This window comes from Macrobrachium nipponense, chromosome 24 (assembly GCF_015104395.2).
Source record: "Macrobrachium nipponense isolate FS-2020 chromosome 24, ASM1510439v2, whole genome shotgun sequence".
In the NCBI taxonomy this organism is placed as follows: domain Eukaryota; kingdom Metazoa; phylum Arthropoda; class Malacostraca; order Decapoda; family Palaemonidae; genus Macrobrachium; species Macrobrachium nipponense.
The window spans coordinates 30,054,805-30,072,292 of record NC_061091.1 but is presented as its reverse complement, the minus strand read 5'-3'; the positions used below and the strand labels follow the sequence as shown (position 1 = coordinate 30,072,292).

At 34.2% G+C, this 17,488-nt stretch overlaps 1 protein-coding gene across 1 annotated transcript in view; it reads left to right on the top strand.

Annotated features, from left to right (window-relative positions):
• The first annotated feature begins 358 nt into the window (after positions 1-358).
• The window catches only part of LOC135202636 (protein lin-7 homolog B-like), a 34,323-nt gene continuing 17,193 nt past the window's right edge, over positions 359-17,488 (top strand). The window contains exon 1 of the mRNA XM_064232134.1: positions 359-562. Coding sequence (XP_064088204.1) covers positions 359-562 — 204 coding nt within the window. The remainder of the gene's footprint in view (positions 563-17,488) is intronic.

The window sequence follows — 17,488 nt, the reverse complement described above, 5'->3', positions numbered from 1 at the left end:
CAATCGCTGTGCCAAGACTTCTTTTTAATAATATATTTTTATCAGCTTCTGGTTTGGTTTTTTGGTTTTCACCTGTGGGGGGCCAAGGGTAACATTACTTTAGGAATGGCAGGAATAAGAGACTGGGAATTGGGGTTGGATCGGAGAACACACGCGTTTCAGGGGGAATTGACGAACATTGCAGCGGCAGAGAGAAAGCTCCCAAATTTGGCATGAGCACCAAAAAAAAAAAAAAAAAAAAAAAAAAAAAAAAAATCGCGTCCGGGCGGGGGTTCGGGGGTTGGGGGATGATGACGGGGGCATTGAGCAAAACAGACGTGAGACGGGATGCAACTACGTATGATCTGAGAGCGAGGGCATGGGCATATGGATCAAAATTAAAGCAGATGTTCGAAGAATTCTTAAAGGAAAACAGACTTCCAAAATTACCGAGAAGGCAAATCGAAAGAGCATGAGGCTTTTTGGAAATAGGAAGAGTGGAGGAGAAATAGGAGGAGGAGGAGGAGGAGGAGGAGGAGTAGAAGCAGAAGAAGAAAGGGTTGGCTGGGTGGAAGGTGAAAAAGTCAGTATATCTTAGTTTAACCAGACCATTGAGCTGATCAAACAGCTGGCCCGAAGGATTAAAATTTTTATTTTTACGTGGCTAGGAAACCAATTGGTTACCTAGCCCTCTTACGCAAGAACCCGCCCTAAAAATCAAAACCTCTCCTGTATGCCGGCGCCGGCGTTTGGAGTGAGCGCGGAAGCGGAAAAAAATAATTTTTTCAAAAAATCACAGCGCGCGATTAGTTTTAAAGATTAAGAGTTCATTTTTGACTCATTTTTTGTCATTGCCTGAAGTTTTAGTATGCAATCATCAGAAATGAAAAATAAATATCATTATCATATGTAAATAATGCGAGATATGGTAGAGAAAAAAAAATACATAGATAATTGTATTCAAATCACGCTGTGCAAAAAACTGTCAAAGCTAACGAGTTACTTTTTTTTTGTTTTTTTCGTTGTAATTTTACACTAAATTGCAATCATTTTGATATATAATACATAGTAAAACAATAAAAGCAACACCGGAAAAATATTATCACAAAATGATGTACGAATTCGTAACGCGTGGACGTAAAAAAAAATGTTATTTTAAAAAATTCACCGTAATTCTAAATATTGTTCTAGAGACTTCCAATTTGTTTCAAAATTAAGACAAATGATTTAATATTACGATACTGTAAGAGTTTTAGATTAGGATTGCAGATTTTGACCATTTCGGACGAGTTAAATTTGACCCCCGAATGTCGAAATTTATATATATATTATTTATATGCACATATATCGGAGATGGAAAAAGCTACAAACCTTCACTTATTTTTATTGTATTTTTCATGAATTTGCGCACATTTTGATATATGAAACTCTATAAAAACGGCTAATATGAAAAGGAGCAAATATTAGGATAATGCGATGTACGTATTTCGGAGACTTGCGGCCGCGAATTCAGCGCGCGTGAGTGAAGGTAAATATATTTTTCAAAAATTCACCATAAATCACAATATTGTTCTAGAGACTTCAAATTTGTTTCAAAATGAAGAAAAATGACGGAATATTACTAGGCCGTAAGAGTTTTACCTTACAATTGCGTTTTTCAACTATTTCGGTAGAGTCAAATTTGACCGAACGTGATTTTTTTTCTATTTATCCGTGATTTATATGCAAAATATTTTGAAAAAAAGAGAAAAGCTACAACCTTCAATCATTTTTAGTTGTATTCTAAATGAAATTGCGCACATTTTCATATATAAAACTTTAATGTAACAGCTAATTTTAAATGGTGCAAACATTTCGACAATCGACCACAAAAAAATTCTGATTTGTTCGGAAGAGTTACCGCGCGGACATAACAAGGAAATTTTTTTTTTTTTTCATAAATTCACCATAATCGAAATATTGTGCTAGAGACTTCCAAGTCGTTGCAAAATGAAGTTAAATGAGTGAATATTACTAGAATATAAGAGTTTTAGCTTACAATTGCGTTTTGCGACCATTTCGTAGAGTCAAAGTTGACCGAAAGTTGAAATTTTTGGCACTTAACGTTATTTATATGAAAATATTTCGAAACTGATAAAAAGCTACAACCACGAGTGTTTATTGTTGTATTGTGCATGAAATTGCGCACATTTCCATATATAAAACTTTATGTAACGGCAAATTTAAAAGGGTGCAAACTTAGGACAATCGCACGAAAAAATTTATCTGGAAGAGTTTATCGCACGAACGTAAGGAAAAAGTTTTTTTCATAAATTCACCATAAATCGAAAATATTGGGCTAGAGACGTCCCAAATTTGTTGCAAAATGAAGGCAAATAATTGAAATATACTATAATATAAGAATTTTAGCTTACAATTGCGTTTCTCGACCATTTCTGTAGAGTCAAAGTTGACCGAAGGTTTAAATTTTTGCACTTATCGTTATTTATAAGAAAATATTTCAAAACTTGATAAAAGCTACAATCATGAGTATTTTTTTTTTTGTTTTGTTTTACATAAAATTGCGCACATTTTCATATATAACTTTCATGTAAAGGATAATTTAAAATGGTGCAAAAATTATGTCAAAGTGACGAAAATAATTTTTGAGATGTGTCACTGATACTTTTTAGTGCGATAAGAAAGAATTCGCGCTTGCGCGCCTGCGTAGCGATTGTAAACAAAACAACACCTTGATCCGTGAACTCCCCAGCATCCCCCAAGGCGCGTGATTCAAAAGTTTTCGGCTGGTAGGCCTATAAGTATTTTTCCGCGAATTTTTAAAAAAACTTTTTGAGCCGACGTATGATACGTCCAATCGGCATACGGGAGACATTTTGACTCGACGTTTAATACGTCCAATCGGCGTAAGAGGGCTAGCAACGGGAACTACAATTTATTGTGGGATCCGAGAAGTGAATTTTTGTCACCAGAAATAAATTCCTCTGATTCCGCTTTGGCAGAGCTGGGAATCGAACTTCGGACCACTGGATTGGCAGCCGAGCTCGAAAACCACCCGTCCAGTGTGGAACTATATATATATATATGTTGATTGATGTAACGTGATTACTATATATACCACTGTTCGTTCGAATAGTAAAATTCAACAACGTCATTATTCGTCATCCTTGAGTTTCAATCAACTTCTTCCTTGTGGGTTTTCATTTATTTATTCCTTTTTGTACTTTTTTTTATATAGTTTTACTCCCATTTACGTATTCTCCGACTCATAATTACATTTAATCTTTTGAGAGGTAGGTTTTTATTAAGCTTTTGGTATTTTAATCCACACTCCTCCTCCACCACCACCTCCTCCTCCTCCTCCTCCTCCTCCTCCCTATTTGTGTGTGTGGGGGGTGATGGGACAGGGATAGGTAAGGGCCTCCTTGGGTTGACCATCCCATTGGCTATTGCACGTTGACAGTTTTTTTTTTCTGTTGATACAGGTGTTGTTATAATCATATACCTTGAGAAAACTATCCCGCTGTTACACGCTATGTTACTACAAACCCGCGTTGATTGCATTGTTTGTCATGAAAATCATTGGAATCTAACGTTCTAAATTTGACTGCACTGTTACTAAAGACTCGGTTGTTTTCTACATAATATGTAATTTGGTTTTGCTATTTGTTTGCTATTTACTGCCCTTTACTGTGCTTTTTTCTTCATAGTATTCACGACTGCGCGGAAAATAATTCCAAGTGTGTATAAAAAAGACAACCAAAGTAAATGGGAAATAACCTAAATATACGATAATATATGGATGGATAACTGAAAAAAAAGTTAAGGCGATGGGGCGTTGCTTTGAAGTGTTCCTGCAGTCTTTGTAAAGTAGCATTACAAATCTTTAAAATATTATTGAAGCCTTATGAAAACTTGAGATTATCAACATTCAAAACACTGCCGGGAGGATGTTTCCATATTTTATAGTAAAGGGAAAGGTAAAAAAAAAAAAAAAAAAAAATTAAAAAAAAAAAAAATTGAGACTACTTGTGCACCCTGGCGCCTTAACAGAATGTTGATGATGGACAAAACGAGTTACACCCCCGTAGCGGGATGTAACTCGTAAGGCTCTTTGCAACGTCCTTTTGTCCTCTAGCTGCATCCCCTTTCATTTCTTTTACTGTACTTCCGTTCATATTACCTTTCTTCCATCTCACTTTCTACCCTCTGCTAACAATTGTTTCATAATGCAACAACGAAGTTTTCCTCATGTTACACCTTTCAAACATTTTTACTCTGAACTCCCTTTCCATCGCTGAATGACCTCATAGTCCCAGTGTTTGGTCTTTGGCCTAAACTTCATATGCCATTCCAATTGACCACCATTGTTTGGAAGAAGGAAACCACCACTTCCAGCAGTTTATGGAGACAATAAGGACCCTTGGAGGATTATAGCTTCCGCACAAAAGGTACCAGAATGAGAAGAGGCCTCATGGATGATAAAATTAGATTTTCGTCAGATGAATCGAGTATTAGAATAAGCTGACTAATGCTAAGCACTTTTTCCTAGCCATCAGTAGAGTATGAACGTTGGTGTAACCTAGCAACCTCGTCTTATAAATCAAGTTTTTTCCTATATAAGTTACAGAACATTATGATGACCCCAAAACTAACCAAAAGGAGCAAAAATTAGGAATTGAAAGTTGCATCAGACCTTTAGAGTCTGATATTAGCTGCATTTGGTACAGTGGTGCTTCAGAAACTAACAAAAGTGCTTGTCAGAAAGTCCGATACTATAGAATTCATCATTCCTGTTTTGTTTTGTCAAGATTTTCTCGAATTTCAATCCGATTTTCGATCATACAGACTAACATATCCAGGGATTTCAGTAATCGTATTTTGATAATCCTTCCTCTTGAATGATTACAGTCATCATTTACATTTCCCCTTTGGGGGGGAGAGGGATGGGGGGCGGAGGGAGTGGTAGTGCACCTCAGGGTATACGCTGTAGGCACTACTTAAGGTTCTTTGAAGCGTCCATTCGGTCCCAGCTTCAACCCCTTTCATTCCTTTTACTGTAGCTCCATTCATATTCTCTTTCTCCTAACAATTATTTCGTCGTGCGTTGCGACTGCGAGGCTTTCCTCCTGTTGCATTTTTCAAACCTTTCCATTTTTAATTTCCGTGTCAGCACTGAATGACTTCATAAGTCCCAGCGCTTGGCCTTCCTTACCATTATTTATATCCTACAAAATCTATATATATATTTCTTGTTTTTTTCTTCACGATTCTTCACTTGCAGTGTTGCAATGCGCAAGTTAAGAGACAGTGCTAATTTGAAAAAGAAATGTTTAACATTTTCATTCTTCCTTTTGTAAATAATTTTTCTGATTTAATATCACCCGGCAGTGTCCGTCACAAATTCGTGGTCTTTTGTCTCTTTATGAAAGCATTCATCATATCTCAGAGTTCTCGGTACGCATTTATTTATTCCCTAAACGTCCAGGTTATATAGATGTACAGTAAGTTCCAGAAGTGAAGCGACAGATCTCAGAATTGATCGTACTTCTTTAGAAACTTGTGGAGTTGCGAGTTAGTATATTTTATTCCAATTATTGTCATCCTATTTATCTGATAATACGTATCAGTGATTAACTGTATAAGCGCACAAAGTATTTCCCCAGTGAATGATCAATGTTAGTTCACTAATTGTTTATTAATAGAAAACCAAGAATTTCCCCAAAGAAACATCTGGGCTTCCAAAGTGTGATATGAAGTGTTCGCCATAGAGTGGCAGCAGGAACCGTGTGCAAATAAGCATTGGCCCTAATATTTGTAAATTAACTTTCTACTATTATAGCGTTATATCAAAAGTTATTATGATTCTTTTGATAAAGCACAGAGAAGTTTAGCATCTGATTAAATGAAATATAAATAAGACAAGTTGGTGTAAAAAAAAAAAAAAAAAAAACGAAATCCAAGTTATGTGCGCGTTTAGCGTTGTTTACATGGTTAGCCTATTTCAAGAATCAAGGAAATATATTTTCCAGCTGGTTAGTTAATAATTTCATGGAATTTCTCGATTGTGCAAAAAATTTTGCATTCGCAACGGCAATTGCGTTTCAGGGGTTCGCACCAAACAAGTATTTTCGTAGGTTCCACCTTTTTTATTTCAGTGAATAAGTGAGACTATCTTGTCCATACGAATCGGAGTGTGAATATGCTTGGCGAGCAATATTTTAATTCGAGTATCCCCTATTATGCTCTCTCTCTCTCTCTCTTTCTCTCTCTCTCGGAAGTTTTTATCTATCAGGAATAACCAGAGGTCTGTTTTTAAGAATCGAGCACTAGGCCTATTGGTCATGCTCGGATGCTTCTTTATATATATATATATATATATATATATATATATATATATATATATATATATATATATATCCCAAAAAACTCTTAAATTTCTGTTATGCAATGATACTTGACTGGTTCGAACTGATTACTGGTTGTCTGTGGAAATATGAATTTGCGTGATATCACTCCCTTATGATACGCCCACTTACGCAAATTCAGTCTTAAATTTCCACGGTTGGGATGATTCGAAGATTGAGGTAATAGGTTGAAGTGAAAAAGGTGGAGTTAGTATTGTGGGTAGAGGTAGAGGTATAGAAGAGGGCGAAGGGGTGGTTGGGGTCTGTCTTCTCCCTTCTTAATCAGATGGTGATTTTACGGGTGTTCTGGTTGCTTGCGACCGACTTTCTTATTTTTTATAAAGCGAGTCTGTTTCCCAGGTGCAAGGACAGGTCCTGGTGTCGGTCCTGAAGGTTCTATCTTTGCCTAAGTAACAGACAGTGACCCTGCATTGTAAGCCTTGCAATGCCCGGAACTAGGCCTAGTCGCCTGAAGGTAGCAGCAGAGGTTAGAGCCTTTCTCGAAGATGGTGTTTTATCTCGGTCCTAGAAGCTAGGACCGAGATAAAACTTCTCCATTGAATCTAGGTGCATTAATGGTTGATTATGTTTAATGTCGCGGAGATTTTCCCTTCACATTCTATTGATACTTGCATGGTTTTATGCATCTTCGCTAAAATAATTGATAATCCACTATAATATTAAATATTTGTTTCCACATTGCTCGAAATATACATTGGTAATGTTGGTAATCCCGTGTTGAACGAGAATTTCAAATTGTTTCGTTGCTATAGTTTGAAGTAATTGCTATACTTTAAAATAATTACTATTACCCAAATTTTTTCTTATGATTGTTATAAATATCATAGATTTGATATTTGTGCATCATATGTTAGCTTTATTTTGCTTGATAGAGCTTTCACTGTAGAAAAAAAAAAATTTCAGCTAAGAGTTGTAGTTGCCAGTTAGTGAATTTCGAACGAATTTCTCTGAAATTTGTCGCTTCAGTTTTGGAACTTACTGTACCTGCCCTACTTGTCAGAAAGTAAGAATTCACAATTCAATGTTTACCGTAAACTACCAACAAACGGTAGTTTTACCCGGATGTAATTTTCACCCATATCTTACCATATTCAGCAACGATTTTAAAATGGCTTGATCTCGTTAGTTAAGTAGTCACTTAGTAGGGAAATACTCTCTCTCCTTCACCCCTCTTTAACCCCTAATGATAATAAATTGGTCCGTCAGCTGTTAAGCACTTACGTGGGATTCCGCACAGACAACAGACAGACAGACCAAACTACCGTTTTCTGTAGTAAGATAAGCCCCTTCCGCAAGGCACACGAACGTTTGAGCGGTGGGAGCAACTGTTATTGGTTAATCAGCTATAATCATGTTTCACATACCATTTAATTGTACAAAGGATATGAAAAAAAATGCTAGAGATTTCAAGCGTATCGAAGGTTAGAATAAATGTCTTTTGTATTTATAAAAGCGAAAAGGAAAAGAAGAAATAAGCCAATCCTTCTAGTGAAAAAGTCAGTAACAGTCAGTACTCGGCTTATGAACATAAAAGTATGTGCATTCATGGGTACAATAACAACTAAAGACTAATAGCAAACACAGTTATAATATAACCTATAAAGTGCAGTTTCAATGTAGATTAGAATGCAAGAAACTTGAGACCATGCCATGACTTATATACTGGAATTTGCATCACAGCATTAGAATATAAATTTGCGTTATGTTCTGCTGCCACGTAATAGTAACAAACATATTATGTTTTGTACGTGGTATAGCTTAATAAAAGGAACGAGCTTTATTATTCCTTTCCAGCGCGTATCATAAGGGAAAACGAGGGGCGCCTGATGGTTTTCAAGTTTTTTTCTTTTTTAATAACGATATTCTCGTTACGTTTCTTTTTTAATAACGGCATTTTTTACTCGTTAACAAAACAAATCGGTCATTCGTATGTTAACAAGAAAGTTTTTCAAATGGATTTAGTTGTATAGGAGTCTCTGTCTTATACAGAGTGCAATTGTTATTAAACTGTGAGATCCAGATCCAGATAAAAACAATGAATCCCTGGTGTGATTGCTCCCCTTCTCTTTTGTCGCCATCAAAGGGACATAGGACCCAATCAGAGTTACGTAGGTCGAGGAATTATACAGAGGAGACACTCAAAAATTAAATCAATAAAAGGAAGTCATCCTTCACCTGAGAGGGGAACCGATTCCTCACCAGTATCTATTGTTAAAAACAGAAATTCTAAACACTGAAAATAAAACAGTTATCGAGGCAAATGAACAAGGTAATTTGTCCTGCCGACGTACACCTTGATATGCACGTAGATATCCAGGAATAGATCATTTCCTGCTAATTGCAGGGGAAATATTATCTGAAACAAGAAACGCAGTACAAAACAAATCTGAGGGACGAACTTGCCAATTATGCAAAATGATTAAAGATCCACTTGCAAAGCGAATGTAACAATGGTTGTCTTCTTTTTCAGTGGAGGTTCTCTTTCAAAGTCAGCGTTTGTTATAGGTATTATTGGTATTTTCATCTTTTGCGAATAATAAAAAGGTAGTAAAAAATTATATAAAACGCCTGTTTCACCGGGATTCATATTGTGTTGCTTCATATTCAATTTACTGAAATATTTATTTTTTTCTTTATTAAGAAATATATGTACAATTCTTACAATTTGTAATATCAAATATATATATATATATATATATATATATATATATATATAATATATATATATAATATATCATAATATATTTACAGCAAAAGAAATTACTAATTAAATTATGATCACTACATTACAATTTTTATTATTCATCTAGATATGTTTTCGAATTACAAACCTATTGATTGACTCGTGAATTCTTTATAAACTGAAGTTTTAAATCCTATTTTGTTGCATTGAAAGTACCGGCCATTCTACTTTTTATCCATTTAATAATTGCGAGACAGTCCTTATAATCCTAAGTATCTTTCCATCCGTATTTTCCATCCATATCCCTGCTATAAAATCAGATTTTGGGACCATTGCCGTGTTTTTATCCTTTTTTGAGTCTGCATCAAAATCCAACTTTAAAGTCTTTAGCCTATTACTTGTTTTCACTTTACATTTAATTCAGTAAGTCAAGAAGCCCAAGTCAAATTTTCAACTAAGGTACAGAAATATAGCAAATGCATATTGGTTTCTATGCATCCACAATAGCAGTCTTTCATCTTTATTTACATCATAGCTATTTATCATTTGTACTCAACACTTCGAGTACATATCTAAACAAAGTTTCCCTACTTTTCTCTTCTATGTACTTAATATTTACATGCCTCCAAATTAGTTTCCAGTTAAATAAGGGGTACATGTTTTTAATATTTCGAACATATTTCTTGTTTGTCATTAAATGTTCATATACAAATTTTGTTTTTATTTCTGGATACGAGGTCATCTTATAAGCACTTCGTAAAACATTGCTCATACATTCATAAAAACTGGGTGTAAAAATAGTACAGTCCTGAAAGTGACATTCATTTCTATAAGGAAGGTGGCTCTGACTTTAAAGTAATAAATAATCATTTAATACCCAAAACACTAACTTTTTAAACATTTCAGAAAAGTACTTAATATGGTGGAGTTTGCTTTACACTGAATAACAAAAACATGGTTTTCCTTGCAGTAGGTTCACAGATGCTATTCCACAAATATTTGAAAAAATACTTTGCCGAATGCTTTTAACATACACTGGAAATCGGTGAACATGCACTGTATACTATGCCTTTGCTGAAATTTTACAATATTTTATTATTGCTCTCTGAAACATGATTAAGTTTCGGTTATGAAAGATACTGATGATTTAGTTTATGCTACTTTCTATGCCTTTCCAGTTCAAATCTACACTTTGTTGATAACTATTGTTATGATATATACCTAAAATTTGACAGTAACTGTTCAAAACTTTTAAACCATGATCAGGCCATGCTATTCTCTCTTTCCAGTTACTAAGGCCTAAGATAGAAGTTTGGCCTCAATTAAGAACTGCACCTGAAGCGTTCTTATATTCTTTGATAACATCTAAACATTCATCTAATGCCTTATCACAAAAAATAAGTATAACTGAGTCGCCTGCTTAACCTAGCAATGATATATGAAACGCATTTGGCAATATTAAAGCATAATCAAATAGCCTCTTCTTAACCATTCTATAAAATACATCCTGATAAATGATAACAAATATCATTTATTGAGAGGAAATGGTTCAGAGATATTACCGTTTATACATAATACATTTTCAGCACTTACATATAACATTTCTATCAAATTAATAACTTCATCATCAAAACCAAATCTTCGTAGTATACTAATAGAAATTCGTGATCGACTCGATCAAAGGCCTTTGACCAATCCAAGTTCATCGAGCCTGCATCATTGGTACTTTCATTATTATTAAATCTCCAATAAAAAAAAAGTTCAAATTGTTAATTGATCTGTTTTAAGCACAACAAAACAACTCCTGTGATATTATCAAAAGTTAGTAATGTTTAATCGTATTAGCTATAATTTTTTTATATAATTTTAAAATCCACATTCAACATTGTTAACCGCATTCATTTTATCATTTTATCGCAATCTCCTTCCTTTGGTATGATGGATATAACACCATTGTTCATATTTAAAACATTTTTGTTCCGGAACACATACTGGATCATTTCAATTAAATCTCCCCTATTGATATTCCAAAGTGTTTTATAAAACACCACCGGTACCCCATCTATCGCAGGGCTTTTCCCATTTTTTACGCTCCGAAGGGTATCTAATACTTCTTTCTCACTGGCTGTTTCTGTTAATGTTATATTTTCTTCTTCTCCTATAACTTTCTTACTCTGTATGAGCAGTAAGAATTCATTCTGCATAACCACATCACATTCTTCTTTCTTGGATAAATTTACGAATAGTTCTCTCACATAATCCATAATGGCTTTCGGGTTTATTAAATTTCACTTCCATCATTTCTTTTGATCTGACTTAAGAAAAAGACCTTGCACCTGGCTCTTTTCCAAGGAGATACACTGATACTTGCTCACCTTTCAAATGATTATCCACGTCTGCCCTTACCTTTAAACCTTCGCATATTTCATTTTGAACATAATTTACTCTTGCTTTATTTTAATTGATTAGCATTTTCAGGATTACCATAATTAACATAATTTTCCCATTTCTTATTTGAATTGATAAATAATTTAACTGATTTAACACACTGTCTTTTTCCTTATTCACCTGTTTTTAATATCTCATGAAAAAATTATTAAGTTAATTTTTCGCAAATTTTCACCAATGAATGATAATGTGAAAGTTACATTTTTTGTCTGAATAAATTCCCATCATATATTAAAGTTATCAGCAGTAATAATATGATTATCAAGTGTATACTACAATTCAATTTCCAATATCCTTTTCTAATTTTAAAGATAATGTTACAGAACAGTGATCTTATCAACTCAAAGGAATTGTCTGAATGTTAGATATATTATCTTGGAAATCTTTAACATAAAATCTGCCCAGTCTGGAAATAAAATTCTCTCTCAGAAAAGTCTATTCCGAATGATGATTCCTAATGAACCCTTAAGCATCTTATTCTTTAGATTCAAAGGCGATTTTGACAACAGTTCATTATCGGATTCGAACAATCTCTAAAGCTTGGAATACAATTCCAATCCCCTCTCGTTATTATCCTGCTTATATTATTTCTTAAGAAATATAAAATGTCACTGCTAAACTACTTTTCTCTCTCTCGCTTTTTGTCACTGCCTGATGGAGCATATATATTAAAAAATTGAATCTTAATAGTTGACGCACTACATGTAGCACTTATTACAAAACCATTTACATCAATTTCTGAATTCAAGACGTCCACACTACATCTATTATTGACAAGTATAGCTAAACCTCCTTTAAGATTTTGAGAATGATTTATCGGAATTTTACAATACTTTCCTCAATTTCAAATTTACTTTTAATTTTAATATTATGCTGCTGAATAAAAATTATATAAAATTTATTCAAGAACATAAAATTAATTAACTTCATTTGCGTATTTACATTATTCAACTCATTTACATTGATTGTGGTAACATTCAGTATTGGACGAAATGAATTTTGCAGTATTCGATGAAAAAATATGTGAATATAAACCTAATTATCTTTAACAATGTTTTCAGTTCTTAGAACGATTTCTATACATATTATCCAAGGCATCACTTCCATTCCGTGTATAGAGTTTTATCCTTTTTCAGTGTTATTCGAAGTTCATTGCTGTCATCCAATTTTCTATGCTAAGTCCCATTTTCATTATCAATATTGGGCACAACTTGAGTTGTACTGGTTCCCGAAGAACAGATTTCATTTTCTTCTTTTACAATCTCATAGTTCTCGTCACTATTTTCTCCCTCCCTTTCAGTATCTTGATCCATGTTAACGTTTTCATTCCCTTCCTCAGTCTCTTTCTCGTTTATATTTTCTACGTCGTTTCCTAAATTTATTTAGTTTATTTGATTGCCGTCATGTGTAGATTTGATTTGTAATTTTCACCACATCTAGGTCAACCACATCTAGGGCAAACGTTTACAACATTGATAGGGTATGTAACAGTCGTATACTTTGCATTGGTTATATAGTGTACACAATTTGTCACCTCTATCATAGATAGCATCTGTGGTGTATATTTAATTATATAGTCACTAGTGCATATATTTGTCATTTTTGGCTTTCATTTCTTTTACAATTTTCAGCTTGTCCTTTTCATGAATGAAATTACATATCCAGGGATTTTTCTTTTCAATGTTATCGATAATGTCATTTTCATCCTTCGGGACATATTCTACTTTTATTTTGGGTTAAAGTTTACCCTTCTCATTCACTGATAGATTGCTGATTTCTTGAATATCGTTTTTTCCCTTTTCTGTATTTTTCCTGGGTGGAAATCTTACAAATAAGTGCCCATCTCTTGTTGGCTTAACCTTTTCAACCGGCGCCGCTATTTTACTCATAATTTCCCTCCTTTCATTTGCTGCTGTGTTCTCTTCGTTTCTAAATTTGATCAGGAACATTTGGTTGTCTACATGATTCAGCATAAGTTTTGTCTATGTTTGTCGTAGTCTTTACATCTTTATCAACATTGTCAATTTTGTTTTGAATTTTATCAAGACTGATCAATACGTCACTAGTTTTCTGAGCCAAATCCAGAATCGACTTTGCTCATATCTCTGTGTTTGCCCTTCAAAGAGTTTTTTTTGTCTGTTGTTTGTTCCGGCCTCTTGCCATTGTTACATATATTTCATAGCAAGTTCCTTTGTCATCAACTTCATCAGCAGAGCAATGGCCGCAAGTTGCTGACTCTCCCTCGGTTTGGGTTGACTCCTCCTCCTCCTCCTCCTCTCCCGCTCCAGTGTTTTGTTCAGCGTTCCATCTTTACGTGCTGCTTCGATAATTGTGAGATAATGTTCGTATGATAGTTTGATCTTTCCTCTACTTGATTTTTGTTTTTTTGTTTTTTTGCACTTTTTCCTTCCTTTTCTTCGCATTAATTTTGATCTTGAAAGCAGTTATGCTTAGCAGCAATATCATTATAATCTCATTCTCTTTCTCGCCCAAGTAGTGCAATACAATATTTGCAAGCGACCAAGAATATAGGCATCATTAGCCATTATGCATTCATATGGTTAAAATGGCTGTGTTCTTAATATCCATAGATCCACAAGGATAGCGAGAAGAAATCGGCAGTAATGATGAAAGGAAAACATTAATAATCACATTTCATGGCACATATGCATATTCATGTACGAAGGTATACATAGAGAGGTAACTAAAGCCACCATTTAATATCATACTATAAGCATATTCATCACCAACACGCTGCGCATTTATTATAAATGTAAATGAAGGTGGTATTCAATTTAGAGTTCTGAAATGCTCCCGGAAATGTTGTGCACGAATTACTCTCTGGTTTCAAATAACATTAGTGGAATATCAAATCTCTGTGGCGTCTGCAACGTCATCTACTTCAAATAACGTATTTGTTGCAATTATATACTTGTGTTCTTTATGTAAATTGATATCGGATCAAATGGGCACCACTTACTGCAAGCCTTAATATATATAGGTGTGAATACATGGAGTATTTCTAGCCTAAAAAAGAACAAAGTCTGAAGCAATAAATATAAGAATTTTTAACATCAACATCTTCATTACCCATTCATTGTTTATGGAATGCAACGAAGTTTCCATAATTGTGAGTAGTTAACACAGGGTATCATTAATTGGAGATCGAGGACGAAATCGAATAACGATAAACTACAGGTATTTACATGAAATGCAAACAATAATTTTATAGAAAGCCTTTGTTTATAAGACATCAGGACCAAATCTACGTAAGTAAAAGTACATGATCACTGTACTATCTATCTACACAAAGAAAAGATCTTCGGCGATTATTTGCGAAGGCGCTTTCAAGGCTTTGTACTATTCAACCTGAAACGGAAAGAGCAAAGACGTACAAAGAGAACACGATAAAGTCATCGACTGACTACTATCTCAGACACATCTCTGAGGCTTTTATATTGTCTTCTATACATCTCAGACTTGGTAAAAAAAATAATTGAGGAAGCTATTGCTTTTGCATTGTTTCAAACACACTCCTGATGAGTATACGGCATGAAGTGTTCTGAATCCCAGTCCTCACAATATGACTGCTGTCAAGGAGAGAATCAGCCTTGAAATCTGACCCATCAAGAACCTAACCAGAATTAGATCCAACATTGAGACGAGAGAAACTACCTTTGCTCATCTCGAAATGAACGGCAAAATAAAGGAAGTCATCACAGTTAGATTTTCTGCCTTTTATATATGTAGATCTTAAAGGCAACAAGATGCTTTCTTTTCACCATTGCGTAATTCCTTCAGAGGAACAAGAAGCAATTTTTTTTCAACGAAAACTCCAAGTCTTCATACTATATAATTTATCAGATATTGCGAAACAAAAATTAGTTTTGAAACTGATAAACATTCAAGCACACTTATCCTTACAATAAAAGACCTGTTTTGTTGAGTGTTGGAAATAAGTAAATGAATTGGCCTCTAACCCACACGCTAGGCTTCAAGCTCAATTTAAGAAAAGGCTTAAGGTAAATAACAAGGAACGTGAATTTTGATTACATTAGGTTCGTCAGGAGCCTTCCGACATCACCATATTCGTATAAAGTACCTAACTCATAAACCGAACATTCCACTATGTCCAGTTACTTTTAATTGTTGGGGTGGTGGTTGGCGCCCACATATCCCTTCGCTAAATGTCCTGCATCGGTCCTTTCTTAGTTTCTTAGTAAGTTTTCTAGTGCTCATTTCGGGAATAATTTGCACTTTACAGATTGAAAGGGCACATCTTTCAGTTGGGGAGAGATGATAGTTTATGATGTAGACTGTTTTACAAAAGTTGATGTTGATTGTACCTTAAACATTTTATCATAGATATTAGAAAATATGCATTCATACCTATTGCCTCTTTCCTCCAACGTCTTAATAGACCTCATTTTTACTTTTAAAGGGAGATTTTATCAGCAGACCTTCGGATGTGCCGTGGCTCTCCTCTTTCCCCAGTTTTAAGTAATTGGCTGTGGACTATTTTAAAAAGGTATTATTATCCAGTATTCTTCCCCCTAATACCCCATGGTTCAGGCATGTTGATCATATTAGGTCGATGTGTAATTGAAACGAAGATAGTCTCCATATATTTTTCAGCCGCCTGGTCAACTATGTTCATCTATTAAGTTTACGTGTGGATGGGAATCCGATAATAAAATGGCTTATTTGGATATATTGCTTATACCCGAGATAATGGGAATATATTATTCATTGGCTTTAGCAAACCTACTCATTGCAATATATTTGTCAATTCTTCTTCTCATTATGACGAAAAAATTAAGACCTATTCTTTCCTCTTTGTTCTTGTGTGCCTACAAAGTTTCAGTCCTGTTTGTATTGAAAGAAATTTCTTTTCTTACTGATAATTTCGTAAGACTGTGTTATCGGTCTTAGTTCTCCCTCAAATGTCATTTAAAGCGAGAAAGACCTTTTACCGTTTATTGTCTGAAGGCTACGAGTTTGTTAAAACCATCTTTAGTGGTTCCATATGTAAAGAACAATAAACACTAAGGAAGAATCGGGACGGGTAGGAGTAAAGACTCAAAGTTGTAGTAGCACTATCTGAGCACGACAGGATAGTTTTTAGTTAAAAATTCTCCGAGAGTTGGCTGTACTTGATTATTGTGTTCCGGGTAAAGATTGCTCTAATGTTTATGTAGGTTATAAGGGAATCTGGTCATTCTGTATACCAACATCAAACTGAACATAAAAGCATTCATATGTCTGAACGTAATCATACTGTTAACTGGAATAAAATTGTAATGTCGTATAAACAAAGGTCTTAGAGAAAACGAAAGTTGGTTGAATCTGCTGTTATTGAAATAACCTGTCGATGAATTTGAACGATGGTACAGCAGTTACAAACTTGACAGGCTTACTTACAAATTCATCATGTTTTGAAAGCAGCCAACCTTTGAAATGTTGTTTGAAGATGAAATGGCCTATGACTTACCTGAACTTCATGTCGTTGATACGTATCTTTAATTTTATTTTTATCTTTAGTTATATTTTTCTTCGTACTTTTTTGTATCTGCATTCATGTCTTATCCTTCATCTGAAAATGAGTCTAGCTTAGTATGGCCCGAAACTTTATGCTTTTTCAAGATTAGAGGAGGTCTTCAAAACAAGTTTATATAAATATATATATATATATATATATATATATATATATATATATATATATATACTGTGTGTGTGTGTGTGTAAACGTTTACACGTACGGTATGCAACTTCATCCATAAAGGCTTATCCATTTATCTAATATAGGAGAACAGCTTCTTCCTACAATATGTTACGACGTATGCAAAGCCTGTGGATCGATAGCTATCAAAGAAAAACACTACTATAATAATAACTAATAATAATAATAATAATAATAATAATAATAATAATAATAATAATAATCACTTTG